Genomic DNA, 22,692 nt, shown 5'->3' with positions numbered 1-22,692 from the left:
AGGGGTTACAGGCAAAATAGGTAATATTTGATACTTTTACAATTAATCAGGCATTCAGGACATAAACCACAAGGGCACAGCCTGAGAAGTAAAAGTCAGAAATATTTTATTTGAGGGGTAGAAATAACATTTCATAACTAAATTAGATGTAAGATATAGGAAAGAATGGCTCAAGTCACTGAGAAGATACAGTGATATAATTATTGATGAAATGGACTAAAATAAGAAACAGGTTTGAAGAGAAAGGTGAAGACAGCAATTTGGGAAATGGGGAATTTGGGGTGTATATGGAACACCAAGGTAAACATATTTATTAGTAGTCATAATATACAGGCCAACATTATTTGTGGAAACATTATTCCTGGGAGTAGAAGTGTAAATGAACTACGTGGAAGGAAGGAGTTATAGTTATCAAATTACAACCATAAGTAAAATAAAAATAGACACAAATTTAAATATGATACAACATAATAAACAATGAAAGTAATGCATATATATAAATATTATCATTATTATATAAAAATATATATATAAATATTATCAGTGTAAATAAATACAGCTAAAACCGTTGTAGTCAAAGAAAAAAAAACAAAACCTCAAGACTATGTTCATCAAGGAAATGAATTGTTTATGGACAGATGGTTATCGACCGAAAGAAAAGAGAAATTTGAAAAGGAAATTAAAGAATGGTTAAAGGACAGAATCAGAATACAAAAAAATCAAGCTACATCCTCTCTCTCTTTCTTCAATATTTCCAAGGGAATGATCCAAAGCACCAAAAGATAATCAAATCAAGCTTTTAAAAAAAAAACCATTTGATTTTATATATGTAACAACAGTCTTACTGAAGTTTGTTGGTTCTCTTTCCTCTAAATTGGTTTCACTGTTCTCAGGTAAACTTATAAATAATGGCAAGTGACTACAATTAGGCTCCATATTATAACCTACTCACTTGGAAACACAAAGGTAGTTTCTCTTTCCCAATAATTTCAACAAAAGTCTGGGATATAAATCTCCCTGCATTGGCTTGGTTCATATGATCATCCCTGAAACAATCACTTCAAAAAAGGAATGAAACTGGATTTCTAGGCATGGGTCACATGTTCAATCCTGGAACTACACTGTGAAATCAATCCCTCTTGAACTATATAGCTTGCAACTACTATCAGATAAGGAGGAAATGAATGCTGAAAAGGCAAAAACAAAAGAAATGTCACATTTCACACCTAGGAGTTAGTACAGTAACTGATCATAATATTGTAATTTTTAAAGAATTTGATTACTTTAATTCCAAATTTCAATGCTACAAGAATAGTATAAGGAGCTCCAAAATACCTTCCAACCAAATCCCCCAACTGTCTAAATCTGGACCCAATTGCTTTACACATACCAACACACATCTACATATGTGTGTGTCCATGTATAAAATCCTTTACTGATCCATTTGATATTTGAATTTTTTTTACATCTTTATTGGAGTATAATTGCTTTACAATGGTGTGTTAGTTTCTTCTTTATAACAAAGTGAATCAGTTATACATATACATATGTTCCCATATCTCTTCCCTCTTACTGATCCATTTGAGAGTATACTGGATACATGGTGCCCATTTATTTCTAAATATGTCAGTGTGCATTTACTAAGAACAAGGACATGTTCGTACAGAAACGTTGTGTTTTTGAACAGATGTTGTGAAAATTTTAAAATCTTTCCTAATACTGAAAGCTCCTTAATTTAACAACAACAACAAAAAAGGTCTGTGTCACAAAGTCTCTTAATATCCCTGGAAATAAAAGATATTTCCATTACAAATAAAGAGAAAATGCAACATCACTAAAACAAAGTAAGTATTCCTTGGTCCATTTCTTTTAAAACATGTGATTTTCATTATTGGGAATTTTTCAGTTCTTGCCAGTAGTCATAGAAAAGATTCAGATTTCATTTAGAAAGTTCTCCACTCCCAGGTGGATAATAATCAATGTCTACACCCCCTGACAAAGGAAACCAATTGATTATACACTGCACCCCCACAGAAGTGTGCCAAGTCCAGCCAGTAGAGTGCCAAAGCACAAATGTTTGACATCCAAGACAGTGAGGGTACATGGAAGGATGTAATGAATTCTTCACAGGACTCTCAGCAGAGTTCATCTGAATTTGGCATACTCTGAGCCTTATTTTCTCCATTTTAAAGATGAAAGGGTTCTGCACCAGGCCAAGTAACAGAACCAGATTTACCCTCTCATGTGAAAAAACCAAAATATTGGGAGAAAATATATGAAAAAAAGGTATGCAAGACACAGGAAATCAGGCAACAAAGGACTGTGAACCCTGACATAAAAAAAATAAGGTGAGCCCTACAAATTGCCCCAGCTTACTGCCTTGAGAGAACTTCCAGGATATGGTGCAGAGAGAGGAACCAGGCAAAGCTCGGCACTCTCTCCAAGTAGAGAAGACATAGCTGAGAATACACAGAGATTAGAGTGGCTGGAGTTCTCAGAAAAGAGTACCAAAGAGGAGAGAGAGCTGCACAGAGAGAGAATTCCATAGATCTTCAAAGGATCTTCTCAAGAATTCAACAGAAAGAAGAAAGAGGAATGGATATACAAATAGTCAATAATCACATTAAAAGCTGTTCAATATCATTAACCCACTAGGAAGGCAATACTAAAAAAAATTGAAAATAACAAATATTGACAAGGATGTGGAAAAACAGGAACCATTTAGTACAGTGCTGGTGGAAATACAAAATGGTTCAGCTGCAGTGGCAACAGTCTGGAGGTTCCTCAATAAGTTAAACATAGACAATTCAACTCCTAGGTATATTCACCAAAGAACTGAAAGCAAGTACTCAAACCAATATATGTAATCATGTATTCATATGTACACATGTTCATAGCAGCACTACTCATAAATGCCAAAAGGTGGAAACAATTCAAAGGTCTATAAAGGATGAATTGATAAATAAATAGTATATACATACAATGGAATATTATTTGACCACAAAAAAGGAAAAAAGCACTGACATATGCTATAATGTGGATGAACCCTGAAAATATTATGCTAAATGGAAGAAGCCAGATGAAATATGTCACATATTTCCAGTGGGAAATGAAGAGGAACCAGACAATAAGAATAAGAAACACTCAGAGAAAAAGAAGAGAAACCAAGAGAAGAAGCAGATGGAAGAAAGTATTTCAAGGAAAAGAGAGTGAGCGATTTTGTTAAATACTACTGCCAAGTTAGAGAAAAATGAGGACTGTGAACTGCCAGCTGAATATAACAATATTTAGGTTACTAGTAATTTGGACAAGAGCAGTTTTAACAGAGTGGGGAGAGCAAAAGACTGAATGGAATGAATTCAGAAACAGGAAGAGAAGAAATGGAGACAGTAGGTATAACACAATTCTTTTGAGAAGTTTTACTGCAGAGGGCAAGTAAATGCAGTGGTAGCTGGTGAGGAGAAAGTGGGATCCAAGGAAAGTTTTGTTCCTTTTTTTTCTTTTTTTTTTGAGACAGGACACAAAACAGCATGTCTATTTATAAGCTGGTGGAATGATCCAGCAGAGAGGGAAAAGTGAATGATACAAGTGAATGAGTACAGATTTACTGCAGTGATGTCCTTGAATAGGGAGAAGAGATGGGATCTAGTGAACCAGCTTTAGATAACAGCATGGCTATTTCATCTATAGTAACAGGAAGGCAGAGTACTGGCGTAGATCCTGAAAGGTGAGTTAAGATGGTTGTGCATGTGAGTTATGAGAGTTTCTTCTTATAGTTTCATTTTTTTTCAGAGAAGTAGGCAGCAAAGTCATCATCCATAAAATGGGTTTGAAGGTGCTGACAGTCAGGTATGGGGGAGGGTTTGAAGGTGCTGACAGTCAGGTATGGGGGAGGGTTTAAGGAGAGGAAAAAATGAGAAACAGTGGTTTAAGGACAGTGCTTCTCAAACTTGAATGTGCTTAAGAAACACAAACGACCCTGAACACCCAAAGCAATCCTGAGAAAGAACAACAGAGCTGGAGGAATCAGGCTCCCTGACTTCAGACTATACTACAAAGCTATAGTAATCAAGACAGTATGGTACTGGCACAAAAACAGAAATATAGATCAATGGAACAGGACAGAAATGCACGCACATATGGTCACCTAATTTTTGATAAAGGAGGCAAGAATATACAATGCAGAAAAGACAGCCTCTTCAATAAGTGGTGCTGGGAAAACTGGAGAGCTACATCTAAAACAATGAAATTAGAACACTCCCTAACACCATATACAGGAATAGACTCAAAATGGATTAAAGACCTAAATGTAAGGCCAGATACTATAAAACTCTTAGAGGAAAACATAGGCAGAACACTGTGTGACATAAATCACAGCAAGATCCTTTTTGACCCACCTCCTAGAGAAATGGAAATAAAAACAAACAAATGGGACGGAGTGAAACTTAAAAGCTTTAGCACAGCAAAGGAAACCACAAAACAAGATGAAAAGACAACCCTCAGAATGGGAGAAAATATCTGCAAATGAAGCAACTGACAAAGGATTAATCTCCAAAATTTACAAGCAGCTCATGCAGCTCAATATCAAAAAAACAAACAACCCAATCCGAAAATGGGCAGAAGACCTAAACAGACGTTTCTCCAAAGAAGACATACAGATTGCCAACAAACACACGAAAGGATGCTCAACATCACTAATCATTAGAGAAATGCAAATCAAAACTGCAATGAGGTATCTCACCTCACACCAGTCAGAATGGCCATCATCAAAAAATCTACAAACAATATATGCTGGAGAGGGTGTAGAGATAAAGGAACCTTCTTGCACTGTTGGTGGGAATGTAAATTGATACAGCCACTATGGAGAACAGTATGAAGGTTCCTTAAAAAACTAAAAATAGAACTACCATGCGACCCAGCAATCCCACTACTGGGCATATACCCTGAGAAAACCATAATTCAAAAAGAGTCATGTACCACAATGTCCATTCCTCTATTTACAATAGCCAGGACATGGAAGCAACCTAAGTGTCCATCAACAGATGAATGGATAAAGAAGGTGTGGCACATATATACAATGGAGTATTACTCAGGCATAAAAAGAAACAAAATTGAGTTATTTGTAGTGAGGTAGATGGATCTAGAGTCTGTCATACAGAGTAAAGTAAGTCAGAAAGAGAAAAACAAATACCATATAACACATATATATGGAATCACATATATGGAATTCCATATATATGGAATCTAAAAAAAAAAAGGTTCTGAAGAGCCTAGGGGCAGGACAGGAATAAAGACGCAGATGTAGAGAATGGATTTGAGGACATGGGGAGGGGGAAGGGTAAGCTGGGACGAAGTGAGAGAGTGGCATGGACATATATACACTACCAAATGTAAAATAGGTTATCTAGTGGGAAGCAGCTGCATAGCACAAGGAGATCAGCTCGGTGCTTTGTTACCACCTAGAGGGGTGGGATATGGAGGGTGGGAGGGAGAGGCAAGAGAGAGGAGATATGGGGATATATGTATATGTATAGCTGATTCACTTTGTTATAAAGCAGAAACTAACACACCATTGTGAAGCAATTATACTCCGATAAAGATGTTAAAAAAAAAATCACCTGGGGAATTTTATTAAAATGCAGATTGTGATTCTATGGATCTAGTGTGTAGCTTGAGATGGTGCAATTCTAACAAGCTCCCATATGATGCTAACGCTCTGCTCCTAAATGACTACTAGTAGTAGTAGTCACTTTGGAGCAGAACAGAAGCAAGGACAGGAGAGCGCAGGATAAACAGACTGGGGGGGCGGGGGTTGGGTGAGTGGGGGGAATGATTGCAAAGAAGCAGTAAGATCCTGCTTTTAGGATAGTGGTCATGAAATTACAGTGAGATCAGTCAGCATGACTATGTATTTTTCTCATCTCAAAGAGTTGTTATCTGGGACAATAAAGATCTCACCTGAAATTGTTATCTTCATTACATCTAAATGCAAAAAAGGGTAACTGAGTTGTGGTTCTTATTATCATTCAGGTTGCAAAATATAAATAATAACACTTTTCATGTGCTAGGCACTACTCTAAAAACTTTTAAGGCCTTATCTCATTAATTTTAACAACAACCTAAGGAAATAGGTTATACACTAAACTCATTTTATAGTTGTTAAAATTGAGCCCTAGAAAAATGAAGTCACACGTACAAGATCATAAAAGCAATTAAGCTCAGAAGACAGGATTCAAAACCAGGTCTGTTTGACTACAAAGTCTCACACTTATAACCTCTGTTCTATAATAGTTCTCAAAGAAGTTATCTCTCTTCGAAGTATCCACTAATGGCTTTTTATAAAATATGTAATTCAACTAAATATCCTATTCTCCCCACACCCCTTAAATTTTAGGTCTTATTATTTCTTCCATGTACACTTAAATTTTACTGGAACTTCTAGTTTCTGTGTCTTTTTTTTTTTTAATTTATTTTTTGCTGCATTGGTCTTCGTTGCTGCTCACGGGCTTTCTCTAGTTGCAGTGAGCAGGGGCTATTCTTCATTGTGGTGCATGGGCTTCCCATTGAGGTGGCTTGACTTGTTGCAGAGCACCGGCTATAGGTGCACGGGCTTTGGCAGTTGTGGCTCATGGGCTCTGGAGCACAGGCTCAGCAGTTGTGGCACACGGGCTTAGTTGCTCCGTGGCATGTGGGATCTTCCGGCACCAGGGCTCAAACCCATGTCCCCTGCATTGGCAGGCAGATTCTTAACCACTGTGCCACCAGGGAAGCCCCCTGTGTCTTTTTAAACGGTATGTCTATTCACATTATTTTCCATTATCTAGTGCTATGCAGTAGGCTGTGACTAGGTTTTTACTAATTATAATAAAGATTTTTAAAAAACAGAGAAAGGACTTATCCTATTTTGGAGTCAGAATAAAGTGTAAGTCAGTATCTATTTACTTTGAGCTAAAAGCCTATATTGAAACAGTTTGTTATACTATAATTCATGTTTCTTTATCGCAAATTAGCTAAATTGTGATTGGCAAATAGGGCAATGATATCAGCATATATAACCAAAAGGTTGTACTGATTCATATGCAGCTTTTCTCAGCACATTTTGAAGCAATCGGCTTTCTTACAATGAAAGAGAAAGTTTTTACAACATATGATGTGAAAAGGCTGATAATCCCATCGACGAGCTTTTCTTTCACACAGTGACTGATTCAGAGGTTGCATGAATCACTAGACCTTCTTCTATATGTTAAGCTATCTGAAGAGGATGGGAGTGCAATGAAGAAGAGGCTAAGACATGTACCCTAAGTATAAAAAAAAATTTGATATATAAGTCTATATACTGATTCACAGTTTTTCATTTTGATGAAAGTGGTCACTCTTAAAAAGCAAATTTCCTCAAAGATCTATATCTCAAAGAAATCATGAGACCCAAGATTTAAGGCTATCCTGACAATGATAGCCTGATTACAATTGCCAGAGAAGACTTAACTATGGTAGTATTTTCACCAAAACTGTTACTGTTTTTTTTTTTTAGTACTCTGGTTATAAAGTTCTGTATGTTTTGACTGCTAACTGCTTCTAACCCAATTTTCCCTAGAAATTCTGTTAATTGTATGTGCCAAATGCAAGATTTTTCAGGAATTAATGTATGGCGTTATGGGAGAAATGCTTGTTCTGTAGAATGCCTTTACAATCACACACACACATATGCACGTGTGTGAGTGATACTATTCACAGGATCTTTTCATAAAGTTTTAATGAATTTCCCATTTCAATAATCACACTCTGAATTACTTGTAATCTTAAAATATATATACATACGTGAATACATATATATGCATATGTACATGTATATACATAAATACGGAGAGTGAAAGAGAGAAAGAAATGGGGAGGCGAGAGGGAGACAGAGAGAGAAGACACTTATTATGTATCTGGCACTATGCTAGGCCTGACCATGACTTACCTACTTAAAAAGGATATGATAAAAAAAATCACCTGAAGTGATAACTTTATATATCTAATGATTTGATAATAGAGATAGTCTCAACAGACAATAACTATATATAATGCCACTAGAACCCTTGAAGGGTTCTCAGGAAAGACTCACTTTTACATTGAATGACCTCTTTACTCATACTACACTACTAATAGGGACTTCCTAATTTACATGAGACCATTCGTCCCCTATTTCACCATTATATTGAATCTGTCCTCAGTTCTTCAATCATTAATTCAATCAACATTCATTAGGCACCTACTATAACAGGAACCAAAGGTACAATGACAAATTCAAAACAGAATCACTGCCCTTATCAATATTTATTTAGTAGAGTCACTGAAGTAAACAAATAAGAAGAGCAATGCCCTAGACATGTACAAAGTTAACTGGAAACACAGAGGTGCAGAAGGCTTTGAAGTCAAAGGTATAGGTCTGAATCTGGCACTGACGCCGACTGTGTAAGTCCCTGACCATACCATTTCATGGCATATTGCTTTAATGTAAAACAAGACTAACACCGCACAATTTATAGGGCTGTTATGAAGACTGAATGAGAAAATGTTTATAAAATGCCTGTTACACATAAATTTAAAAAGTGATAGTTGCTGCTATCATCATTATCATCACCATCATCATATCTTTGGGATGAAATTAGATGAAGAACTAAAAATAGTTCTGTCTTTAGATTTCATAGAACTAGACATGTCATTTGCCAGCACCAAAAGCTTGTTGAATTATCTGGCTAAGGTAACCCAATCCTATGAAACAGTAGTCTTCCAAGAGATAGGCGTAAGGGAAGAAAAACTCAGTATCCTATGGGGGAGGGGATGCAGTGCTCTCTGACAGGTACACTAAAGAAATGAAAATCTAATAGAGTCAAAATCGTAGACAAATAGTGAGGTGTACCTTAAACCAGCCTTCGTAGGAGGTCCTAGAGGACACTAACATGTATATATGCCTAAAGGGAGCCATACCAAATAGCACACGTTTTCGTCCATTTGTATATGTCTTCACGACAGCTGACAGAGAATTACTCTGTCCTTAACTGCTAACATCTGAGTAGGATAATTCTGCACATTAGGAACCCAGTGGGCAAAAACCTCATTTATCTAATAACACAAGGATGCAAAAGACTGACAATCCTGGATGATATTATTCGCCAAAAGTTATCTTAATTAGGATCAGAGTGCTTTACAGTTGTATCAGAAGTATAACTGATATTCCTCATTTATGGGAGATGATTCTCTGATATCCTCCTTTAGTGACTACCTACTATCCTGCCCCCATGTGTTTCTACTCTAAGGAAGGGTCAGCAAATACAGCCTGCAAGCCAAAATCAGCCTACCTGCTTTTGTACAGATTATAAACTAAGAAAGGTTTTTACACTTTTTAAAAGTTGAAAAAGTTCAAAAGAATAATACTGTATGAAAAGTATATTAAATTCATATTTCTGTGTCTATAAATAAAGTTTGATTGGAACACAGCCACATTCATTTACATATTGTCTCCAGTTGCTTTTCTACTACAACAGCAAAATCGAGTAACTGAAACAGAGACCTATGGTCTGCAAAGTCTAAAATGTTTTTTATGCGGTGTTTTATAAAAAGTTTGCCAATCCTTGATATGAGGCAAGGTATGAGAGGTATGGTGGCTCCGAGCCTCAATACTGAGAGGCACAATACTAAGAATGCCTATCCGTTCCTTATAACACAGTGAGTGTCAAATGGATTTCCCAGTAAGACTCTGGTAAGATCACCCTGAAGTCCACCTCTGATAATACCAGGTAATAGCCATCGTTTGCCAAGCACTTACTACTATATGCCAGGTATTATCATCTTCATTATATGGATGAGGAAACTGATGATCAATGAGTGGTGGTAACTTGTTCAAGTTTACTACAGATAGTAAATCAATCCCAGTACTGTCTCCCCCAAAGCCTGTGGGCATAAACAACTGCCTGAAATAAGAGTACAGAGAGTAAAAGAATTGGAAATAATGATCTACCTCAAAAGAAAATAATTTTCCACAGTGATGTGGATAATGATGAAGTAATGAATACTCTATAGAAACCAAAACCAATGTCCCTGGGAGGAAGGGACAATAGCCAAGGAAACCTTCTGAAAGTGTCTAAGAACTAAACAAACAAAATTGGCTCCCACTGCTAGTTTCCTTGTTTCTGTCGGTGGTACCACAATTATCTCAATTTTCCAACTTATATAATAGACTTATTTATACCACCTTTTGATCTTGCCATTAGATCATACTCAAGTAGGCATAAATCCAGGAGAAAAGGATAATTAGAAAACTATATCTTTATTCTCAAATTATACCTTTCCTATTCTTAAAATGTTAACATTTTAGCATTTTGTTTTCTGAATTAAGGTGATTCTAAATAGTAACTTTAATTTTTTTTCCTTATTTGAAAAAGTAAAGTTGGTATTCAAAAAAAAAAGAAAATAATATAAAGTTATATTAAGAAGTCATCATTGTCTTAGTTATAATATCTTCAAGTCTATAACATAATGTTTTGAAAGAACAAAACAGTGGTTTTCCCTTGTAATCAAGTAACACTAACGCGTGACTTTGATTGCACACTGATTCATAACCTAGTAGCCCTACTTTTCAGTTAGAATGAGCACACTGCTTACTGCATAACTGCTAAGTGGTTAACCCATGTATTAAACTAGATACATTCTATTTAAGTCTACACTTAAACTGTTCTTTACTTTTATTACAAATATTACAGTCAACTTTGGAAATTTACATTTAAAAAAGTGTACATTTTAAAATTATCCGGATGACTCAGTACACGTAGTGTATGTTCCTTTACTGTTTAAAACATAAAATGTCTTCATTATGATACCCACATTACTGTGCTTCCTATCCTTTATATTTTTCCATCATCCTTAGCATTGGTTTTTTTTTTTTAGGTATTACACTGAATATAAATGATATGTTTTGCTTTCCAGCCAAATTAGAAAAACCTAAAAATATTTTAATAGAGAAAAACATCAGAGATCCAATTGTTCAAAATAAAAAAGTATAAAATAAATTCTTGGGAGAAAATATTCTGTTATGAAAATGTTGCTTTTAAAAATCAATGTTATTTCATGACTATAAAATTTTATTCAAGAAATTGTAAAAATATATTTTAATTTGCAAAGAACTATATTTTTAAAGTCAGTTTATATACTATATGTTACAACAGCAATCAAGACAAAATTCAACAAATACACCATACTTAAATACTTATTCCTAAAATAAAGATCAGAGTAGTCTTAAATATTACTCCTACACACTTTAAAAGCTATCTTGTTACATATGCCTAAGAAGTTGAAGCACTTAAATCAATTATTACCATAATCGGCAAGATCTCAAATTAAAAATCTTATGGGGGTGTTAAAGGTTCGATAGTAAGTATCCAATGACAAGAATGTGTATTTGCTTTGGAAAGATAACTGCCAAACTGATGTCCTCCTTACTTATCCTTTCCTGATTATCAAGACCTGTGTAATGACAGGGCACCAAAAGTAAATGGCACGGTATAGCAAGCACCACAAGGTGGTGCTAATATCCTCTCATAACTGGCTGGATAGACCACTGTGGCTAGTCCAGATGTGGCCTAAGGTGATGCTCTTGCAACCCACAAGGTGGATGCCCAACTACAACATTCTCTGGTCTAAGAGAAAAGCAAACCATCAACAATTTAGAAGCTTTTTACTGTTCATTGTAGAAAAAAATTTTTGAATTTATAATCCTCTAGAGTTAACATTTGGTTTGCATTAACATTCTTCTCATTTAGTTACAATATTTTACATGAAAAGAAGGTAACCCTCTAAGCAACTAACTACCTTTACACTACTGTCAGATGAAATTAGTACTTTACACTCAATAAATAAACTACTGTCATGCACAAGTCAAGATGTCTTTATCAATAGGGTTCTTATGTGGGACACTGGTACAAGTGATAATAAAACAATCCAGTATTTTGAAACCCATATTCATACGGCCAAAATCTGTTTCCCAAATTAATACTTTCACTCATTTCTATATACTTACTCATCTTCTTAATGTAATGGACGCCTAGAAAAACATGTTATGGTTTCCTATAATTCAAGTTCTAAAAACACTAAACCAACTGCTACAGTCATCCTTCCTTGAGTTGCTTTTAGTCAGACAAACACACAGCTGGATGGAAAGATGGAAGGGAGGATGGAAGGATGAAAGGAAGGGTGGAAGGAAGGGAGGGAGGGAAGGAAAAGGGGCAGAAGGGTGGGAGAGAGGGAGGAAAGCAATAGCCTGGCTCCAGAATTGCAGTTCAGAATGGAGAAAAAGGGAGTTGCTAGAGAGAGTTACTATAACATAAATATATATGCACTGGGCACATATATGAAGTGAATATATACATATACACACACACACATAAAACAAATAAATAATGCCCACTGCCCAAACTGCGTTTTTGGGAGGTAAAGAAAGTTGCCCAAGGTCATAAAAGGACTATCAGACTTCAAAGCCTCTTTTTCATTATTCCATAAAAGAATCATGCTAATATCGATGAGGACAGCTAGTGTGCGCTAAGTGGCAACTATGTGCCAAGCAATGTGTTAAGCATTTACATTTGTTTTCTCAGTTAAGTCACACAACAATCCTAAAAGGTATTCTTATTTTCTTCATTACAGATTAGAAAGCTGCAGCACAGAGGGGTTGAGTGACCTTCCCAAGGTCCTACAACTATTAAGTGGTAAAGCTGGGATTAGAATCTAAGCAATGTGGCTACAATAAATCTGCCACTTAACCAGTTCACAATATTGCCACTCATAAAATACAAAACTATTTCCTTTGGGAATAAAATAAATGGCTGTTTAGTGAAGAGTAAAAACAAAAAACTTTTATTAAGCACATAAAACAAAAAAAAATGCTACAGCAGACCCTATGGAAAGGGATCTCAAAGAACTCGAAATCTCAATAGGAAAACAAAAAACATAATGACATTTAAAAAACACAAAATAAGATAGTAAAAAAGTAATGTGGTTAATTACCAATGACTAAAGAAAACAAAATAAGATATCAGAAAGGGTAAAATATGATTAATTATAAACAACAGCCGACATAAGGTTTTTAAAAATAGCAATCACTTCAGATAGAGCAGACTGGGAATGTCACTAGAGAAGAGGTAGATTTTAACTGATTATTTATGGAGAGAGAGGTTTGGACAGGTGAGAAGGAGGAAGAGAGGACATCCTGAGCATTTTAATACATGAGTGAAAGTATGAATGCAGAAAACTGCAAACTGTGCTCAGGAGTTGATCAAGGTAGTGTTTTTGCATAGAAAACGTTAACAGAGAAAAGCTGAACGGGCTTTATTCTTCCCCAAATAGTCCTCAAGGCCTGGAGATGAATAAACAAATCCATGTTTCTAGCTAGTTAATGACATATTCTATAATAAATACTTCAGAAAGCATAAAGAAACTGGATTTCAAATTATATGAAGAACCAATCAAAAGGAAATTGGCTGATTGCGACAGAAAGGAAAGGAAGAGAGACAGGAATGAAAGAACTAATGGGGAAAATGTCAAAGAAATTACTAAGTCACCAGTTTGCAATTCATAAAATATTCAAAAGCAATATTAGAGATTCTCTAAGCTATTTAATTTTAAGTCATATCTTTACACAGTACATGTAGTAAAATTATAATATAAAAGTAAAGCTCCTTTAAAAATTACTTTATCATTAAAAGCAGGTAAAGTTATTTGATTTCTTTATGGGGGAGGGGTGAATAAGGGAGAATTTAAAATAATCTGTGTAGTGCTTCATAAAAAACTAAATATACTATTTCATTTAAACCTCAGAACAACCGTATGAGAAGTTACATTATAGGAGAAGAAACACAGTCACAGAAGTATAGTGACTACACCTAATTTATATTAAACCTGAAAGTGCTAAGATTCAAAGCCAGCTTTCCAGACTTCAACCTGAAAATTCTTTTTCACTGTTACTATTTGGTTTCTACTTTCATTACAATAAAACTTACACTGCAAGCAAGTAAAGGTCCTGAAAATTATGGACAGTATTACTTGGACGAGACACATGGATATTATATGGATAGTATATCCAGTCCCAGAGCAATGATTCATACATTCCTCCACCCAACAAATACTTATTAGGCACCAACTATATGCCAAGCACCATTCTAGACACTAAAGATACAGTAGTTAATAGAGAAGTAAACAAAAGGCAAGAACACAAGAAAACATGAAATATGATAAGTATAATTCAGAGAATTATAATACAGTAATAGGGAAAAAATGAATGGGTGACTCAGTATTGGGTGGTCATGAATACCTCTCTCTGAAACTGACCTGTAAGCTGACACAGAGCCAGCCAAATACAAAGTAGTAAGACCACAATTCCAAACAAAAGGCATAGCTAGAACAGCCCTAAACAAAAATATAAAGGCAGTGTAGCCAAAACATAGTGAAAAAGGAACAGAGTCACAGATTAGGTCAGAGAGGTAAGTAGGGGATTTTTAAGTTAGAATAAGCAGTTGGAATTTTCTGTTTTCAATGTGATAAAAGGGGGTGGGGAGGGACTTCCCTGGTGGCACAGTGGTTAAGAGTCTGCTTGCCAATGCAGGGAACACGGGTTCAATCCCTGGTCCAGGAAGATCCCACATGTCACGGAGCAGCTGAGCCTGTGTGCCACAACTACTGAGCCTGCACTCTAGAGCTCACGAGCCACAACTACTGAGCCTGCCCGCAGGTTGAAACTACTGAAGCCTATGCGCCTAGAGCCCGTGCTCCGCAGCAAGAGAAGCCATCGAAATGAGAAGTCGCGCACCACAAAGAAGGGTGGCTACCACTCGCCACAACTAGAGAAAGCCTGCGCAGCAACGAAGACCCAACGCAGGCAAAAAAAAAAAAGAGGGTGAGGAATAACATACATTTATTTATATTAAAGGGGAAAAAATCAATCGGTGTGATGTAAAGAATATAACAGCAAGCTTGGAAGCAGAGACACCAATTAGAGCTAAAGTAGTCGAGCAGCTCTTAACCTTTTCTCCACCCCAACTACCTGAAGAAAATTACACTCTCCAACAAATAACAGCAAGGGAGAGGAAATTCTGATAAAACTCCTTGCTCTCTTTCAGAGGCTCTACTCTAGAAGAACTAGGTAGCATTCTCCACTGTTCACTCTCAACTTCCCTTCTCCCATGATTGGTCATTTTTTTCTTTCTTTGTTCTGTTCTTTTCCCTCTGCCTAGCCTAAAAGTCCACTTTGGATACTACTCAATCAGAACTGGATGCATGTCTCAAAAGACCACTGATATTGCCTGAATTCAACGTTCTTGATATTAACACTTTAAAAAGTTTTGATTCTGGACAGAGGCAACTAAAAAGACATCTCCACAAATAAACAGATTTGTGATATGTCCTGTATAAGAAAACTCTAAAGATAACATAGACTATAATTGGCAATTTTCATTTAAAAATCCAATTTTGACATGCTTTCTGGACACAGGCAAATTTTTATGCAGTTTGAAATAAATATTTAAAGATATTCAATTCCTAGCATGTGAACACACTAAAAATGTCTATGAAAATTAAAACCATTCTCTGGAATCTGATGAAATACCCAATTTTAGTTTAAGTTTCATTTCTTTGTATCCTGGGATATTTCTTCTCTATTGTTTGAAAGCATAGACTTTGAAATATAAAATGAAAAGAAGGCCTGGAGTAGCAAGCTCACAATAATGATTTTATCCCCAAAGTTGTAAGTTCTCAATTATTAATAGTAAAAATTAAAACTCATTTTTCAGCTTAACCAAATGTTTCCTAACACTATCTAAGTCTCAGAAAGCAACGTGTTGCAACACCTAGTCCTCTACACAAAAATTCTTCATTGCTATGGCATGTTCATTAGAAAATAAAACTGAGTTGAAATGACTTAAATCTCATACAAACAATGGTAATACGGCAGGTTACTTTCTTAGTCATGAATCTGATAATTTTGGAAATTGATATAATCATATTTAATCAATTATAAGTGACAGACCTATATGCTATAAAACTTTTTTCAATAGAACGAAAAAAAGTCACATAAAATCAAAGATAATATTATACGATAACACAGTGTACATTTCAAAGATCTTTTCTTGTTCTTCATAATTGTTTTAACTGGCACAAATTTTTAAGGAGCCTTCCTCAAGGATACGGAATCCAGGACTTATTTGGAAATATGTTCAATCACTTTCAAAAAAGTGATTTTCCATAGAACTAGAGCAAAATATTTCACAATTTGTATGGAAACACAAAAGATCCCGAATAGCCAAAGCAATCTTGAGAAAGAAAAACAGAGTTGGAGGAATCAGGCTCCCGGACTTCTAACTATACTACAAAGCTACAGTAATCAAGACAGTATGCTACTGGCACAAAACAGAAAGACAGATCAATGGAACAGGATAGAAAGCCCAGAGATAAACCCACACACATATGGTCACCTTATTTTTGATAAAGGAGGCAAGAATATACAATGGAGGAAAGACAGCCTCTTCAAAAAGTGGTGCTGGGAAAACTGGACAGCTACATCTAAAACAATGAAATTAGAACACTCCCTAAACACCATACACAAAAATAAACTCAAAATGGATTAAAGACCTAAATGTAAGGCCAGACACTATAAAACTCTTAGAGGAAAACATAGGCAGAACACTATGACGTAAATCACAGCAAGATCCTTTTTGACTCACCTCCTAGAGAAATGGGAATAAAAACAAAAATAAACAAATGGGACCTAAAGAAACTTAAAAGCTTTGGCACAGCAAAGGAAACCACAAACAAGACGAAAAGACAACCCTCAGAATGGGAGAAAATATTTGCAAATGAAGCAACTGACAAACGATTAATCTCCAAAATTTACAAGCAGCTCATGCAGCTCAACATCAAAAAAACAAACACCCCAAATCAAATATGGGCAGAATACCTAAATAGACATTTCTCCAAAGAAGATATACAGATTGCCAACAAACACATGAAAGGATGTTCAACATCACTAATCATTAGAAAAATGCAAATCAAAACTACCATAAGGTATCACCTCACACCAGTCAGAATGGCCATCATCAAAAAATCTAGAAACAATAAATGCTGGAGAGGGTGTGGAGAAAAGGGAGCCCTCTTGCACTGTTGGTGGGAATGTAAATTGATACAGCCACTATGGAGAACAGTACGGAGATTCCTTAAAAAACTAAAAATAGAACTACCATATGACCCAGCAGTCCCACTACTGCACATATACCCTGAGAAAACCATAATTCAAAAAGAGTCATGTACCACAATGTTCACTGCAGCTCTATTTACAACAGCCAGGACATGGAAGCAACCTAAGTGTCCATTGACAGATGAATGGATAAAGAAGATGTGGCACATACATACAATGGAATATTACTCAGCCATAAAAAGAAATGAAACTGAGTTATTTGTAGTGAGGTGGATGGACATAGAGTCTGCCATACAGAGTAAAGTAAGTCAGAAAGAGAAAAACAAATACCATATGCTAACACATATATATGGAATCTAAAAAAAAAGGTTCTGAAGAACCTAGGGGTAGGTAGCACAGGAATAAAGATGCAGACCTAGAGAATGGACTTGAGGACATGGGGAGGGGGAAGGGTAAGCTGAACAAAGTAAGAGAGAGTGGCATGGACATATATACACTACCAAATGTAGAATAGATAGCTAGTGGGAAGCAGCCGCATAGCACAGGGAGATCAGCTCGGTGCTTTGTGACCACCTAGAGGGATGGGATAGAGAGAATGGGAGGGAGACGCAAGAGGGAGGAGATATGGGGATATATGTATATGTATAGCTGATTCACTTTGTTATAAAGCAGAAGCTAACACACCATTATAAAGCAATAATACTCCAATAAAGATGTTTAAAAAAAATCCTAAAATATTCTTATTATTTGAGAGATATATGAGCAATAATATATATGTATATATATTAAACTATGTACGCATATGGGGATACATATGTACATATGTTTTATATGGGTACTTTTTTATACATATAATCTTTAATTGTTGAAAATAGAAAATTGCATGATCTGGATTGAAATGATAAAGTAACATAGTTTGAAACAGGGCTACACTAAAGCTCATATAAGCTGTCCTCCCAGATTTGACATTCTGAATAAAGAATGAGAATAGTCTTTAAAAAAAAAAAAAAAAAAAAGAAAGAAAAAAAAAATCTAGTCTCTTCACCTAGTTAATGCCTACACTCTTTCACAGCTAAATTCAAACTTCACTTCAAGAAAGTTTTCACTCATTTTCCAAACCAAGTCAATTTTCCTACTGTATAATCTCATAACGTTAATAATTCTTTCTTCTGTGAGACTACTGCAATTTCAATTTTACATTTATTTGTGTGATTACTTGTCCCTCCTATTTATAAGCTCTATGAGGGTACGTTTCAACTGTTTTTTGCTATCCACTGTATCTTTACAACTTCAGTCAAAATTCGTTAAACAAGTATTAAAAAATACATGTATGCTGCAATGTATTAAAGCAATACAGAGTATAAAGAGAGAATTCAAAATCTTCCCTCGTCCCCTCCAGTCACCAGAAATAACAACCATTACTATTTTGTTATGTATTCTTCAAGACTCTTTTCTAGAATTATAGTAAAGTATATATTTACAATTACACTTTTTATAAAAATTGTATCATATTTAGGGCTGCCAGATTTAGCAAATAAAAATACAGGCTCCCTAGCTAAATTTAAATTTCAAATGAACAATGAATTTCTTTTCATATAATTATGTACCAAACATTATCTGGTGTTTACCTAAAGTTCAAATTTAACTTGACATCCTATATTTTATCTGGCAACTTTAATCATGTAATACATATTGTTCTAGATTGGGCTTTCACCACTATAGATTTTAGATTTGTGCTAGATATATTTATAAGAGCTACTGAGTTATACCTCCAGCAAGGAACTATTAGACTAAGTAGTAAGAAGAAGAATTTAAAAAGCATGTTATTTTCAAATATGAAAAGCGTCCCACATCTCTTAAAAATAAACTTCTATTTTCCTTTTCATGAGGCAGAAAATAGTCTATTTTAGGTATGAAAAACTGGAAACCTTCTGAGAGTTGCAAATTTTCTCAAAGTAACACTCAAAGATGGGCATTTGGCAGAAAGTTTTCATGCTGTGAAAAAACTCCTCTAATTCAACTTTGTCTGCATTTCAAATATATAAACTATATACTAACATTTTATCACTAAATTTATAGGATAAATAAAAATAATTTACACTTAAAAACAAAACATTCAGGGCTTCCCTGGTGGCGCAGTGGTTGGGAGTCCGCCTGCCGATGCAGGGGACACGGGTTCGTGCCCCGGTCCGGGAAGATCCCACATGCCGCGGAGCGGCTGGGCCCGTGAGCCATGGCCACTGAGCCTGTGCGTCTGGAGCCTGTGCTCTGCAACGGGAGAGGCCACAATAGTGAGAGGCCCACGTACCGCAAAAAAAAATAATAATAATAAAATAAAATAAAAAACAAAACAGAACATTCAAATCATTCTATGAATAACTGAAAAATAAATACTTTTAAAGGCGCTTCCTCACTACAAGTAATGGATCATGATGACTGCACTTTATTATTCTATGAAGATAAAATGATATGACCATTCTTACATCATTTAAACCAAATTTTAAAATGTTAATGCCAAGCCTAGTTCTCTGATCAAAATCACCATATTTGACTTTTAGAATAGAGAGCTGTTTTAAATGGTTCCACAGGGGAAATAGCATCATCTAATTTATGTCCATGGTGTTTAGCATTGCAGAGGTAAAACAAATAACTTTTGCATGTCATCTGAAAAAGTTTATTTCCATGATCGCTTTATTTAGCAATCTTGATTTCATCTATAATCAGAAATGTGATGTGCTAAACATGGGCTAGAAACAGTTTATTTTGTTAGCAACTTAAAAATATAAGACCATTTATTTGTTAATTATATAAAGCTGAGGAAAAAAAAACACATAGGCCATAAAATTAATCTTAGTACCACATGGAGAAATCTTGTGACATGCGCTTCAGAGGTATTATGGTTCAAGTTGGATCATAGTCAGCCAGCAGATTATAAAGATAAAATGACAATTATCTGGTATAGGCAATAACATCAGTTCAGTCGATCCAAACTTACTGAAATGAACAGGGCAAGTTATATCATGATCTGAACAATATTTCCTAACTTATAAACTGAGGGTTTGTTTTAAAAATTAGACCTAAAACTTAAAATATTGAAATTATTGCACATGTAAACAAGGAGATATGCACAAGAATATTCAGGAGAGCATTATTTGTAATAATTTTTAAATGGCAACAAATAATTACTTAAAAAATGAAAACACTGTGGTACATTCATACAATGTAATAATATAAGCAGAGAAAAATGAATGAACTACAGTTACACAGCTGTGATACATGCATCATAAGTTGAGTAATAAAATGAAGCTGGAGAAAGAATACAAATGGAATGATACCTGTGGCAGCTAACTTTTGCGAGGTAACACACCACCCCAAAACAACTAACATTTATTTGGCTTCTTATTCTACAGGTCACCCACTTGGGGTGGCCCTAGCTGGAAGGTCCTCCTGGTAGCCTTGATTGATCTCAGTTGACGCTGACTCTGACATCCGCAGTCAGCTGCCAGGTCAGAAAGAGGCTGATTGCCTGCAGGGTACAGCACCTTGGCTCTCCTCAACATGGTATCTCATATTCTTGCTCAAACTTGTTCACATGGTGGTCTCTGGGTTCCAAATGTAGCAGGAAAGCAAGTTTCAAAATGCAAGTGTTTTTCAAATCTCTTTGTCATGTTTGCTAATGTCCTTTTGGCCATAGCAAATCACATGCACCAGCTAAATCAGAGATGGACAGACTAGTGTGACAACTTGCAAGAGTCACAGGGAGAAGAGAAATTTATATCAATTTGTATAATCTACCACAATACCACTTACATAATGCTAATATTATGCAAAAGAATACTATATGTATTGTTGAATGAAATATGCATACTTACAAACATACCAAAAGTATGAATATATGCACAGTAACAATAAATGCCAGGTTCAAGATAGTGACCAACTCTTGGTTTGGAGAAGGGAAATGAGAAAAAGGAAAAATATAGAAGGAGCTTTAACTACATTATCAGTTGAAAGAAGGGTTTATGGATGTTCCTGTGAAATAAACTGTTACACCTTTCATCATGTCTAAATATATAGGAAAAAATAATAAGGGGAATCGTAAGGGAATTCCTATAAACTAAGGGTATTCTAAAGGTCCTTCAACACATATTACTAAACATACACTGCAAAATAAAATCCGGCATAATTTTTTAAAAGCCCAGTGAATTAGAGGATCAATTTTACATTATCTGCATAACCAGAAAAAGCACAAAGACATTAAAATATAAACGAATTGGATTGGCAAAATCTGGTAAGAAATAAACAAAAACTGTTAAAAGACATACATGCTCAACACAGGTTACAAAATACTCATTTAGATAATGCACTATCAAACATGGGCTAACAATTCAAAATTACAAAAATGAGAAAATAAGCTATCATGATTTATGATCAAAAGAAAACAGCAGAAACAGACCTGAAAAAACTTTACATAACAGCATTATTAAATGTAGATTACAGTATAATAATGTTTGAATTAATTAAAGAGCTAAAAGATGGAATGCAAAATTTAAGAACCAATTACAATAAAAAAGACTAGAGAGCTGAAAGAAGTTCAAAATGAATTTTTAAAAAACTGTATTCACTGAAATTGTAAACATAGTTGGTAAGTTAAATAGCAGATTATACAAATAAAAAAAGAATTAGTGAACCTGAAAAGATACCAAAAGAAATTACTCAGAATGTAACACAAATTTAAAAAGATTAAACATATGAAAGAGGGGTATAGAGACAAGAATGATAGAATAATAGTATCCAGCATATGTTATTTTTTTATCATGCGTTTTATCAAAGTTTCAGAAAGCAAGAAGAGGGAGAGAGCAATTCAAGGAAATAACAGTGGAAAATTTTCCAGGTTGCTGAAAGACACAAAATTTCAGATTCAGGAAGCAAAATTATTCCCCAGTAAGATAAAATGAAAACCACAGCTAATGAATTGGGCTTAAATTACATAAAGTAACTGTAACCAAAAGATACAAAAGAAAGTAGAAAGAACAGACATATTCCCTAAAATGGAATAACAATTAGATTAACAGCAAACTTCTGAAATGAAAAAAGAGTATCAAGGCAAAATTTTATACCCATATAAACCATCGTTCAAGTTTGAAATAATAAGTTAAATAGGGCAAAACTTTCTAGGTGGCCTCCTAGAAAAAATAAACTTATCAAAACTAACTCAACAGGAAGTAGGAAATATGAATATCCTAAACCTACTAGAGGAACTGAAACAGTAGTTTAAAATTATTTTTAAAAGAACTAAGAAGTGGAGGAAAAAGGAGGAAGGAAAGGAGGAAGGGAGGGAAGGGAGGCTACAATGGTAGAAAGGAAAAAGCACAAAGAAAAGAAGACAAAAAATAAAGGAAGGAGGGAGGGAAGGTAAGATGGGTGAGAAGAAAAGAGGGAGGGGCAGGACTGAATAGTTCTAAGGAAAATTCCAC

General features: G+C 35.1%; 1 protein-coding gene across 8 annotated transcripts in view; it reads right to left on the bottom strand.

The window, feature by feature from the left end:
- Positions 1-22,692, bottom strand: part of VPS13B (vacuolar protein sorting 13 homolog B) — a 797,029-nt gene that overhangs the window by 496,537 nt on the left and 277,800 nt on the right. Inside the window, exon 21 of one of the 8 annotated variants that reach the window (XM_073794629.1) lies at positions 19,930-20,820. The exons of the other annotated variants lie outside the window; for them this stretch is intronic. Coding sequence (XP_073650730.1) covers positions 20,807-20,820 — 14 coding nt within the window. The 3' untranslated portion in view covers positions 19,930-20,806. Of the gene's footprint in view, positions 1-19,929; positions 20,821-22,692 lie in introns of those variants that run through there. 8 annotated transcript variants of the gene reach the window in all.

Source organism: Tursiops truncatus, chromosome 17 (genome assembly GCF_011762595.2).
Source record: "Tursiops truncatus isolate mTurTru1 chromosome 17, mTurTru1.mat.Y, whole genome shotgun sequence".
In the NCBI taxonomy this organism is placed as follows: Eukaryota; Metazoa; Chordata; class Mammalia; order Artiodactyla; family Delphinidae; genus Tursiops; species Tursiops truncatus.
The sequence above is the reverse complement of the archived record's forward strand: the minus strand, read 5'-3'. Positions and strand labels throughout refer to the sequence as shown.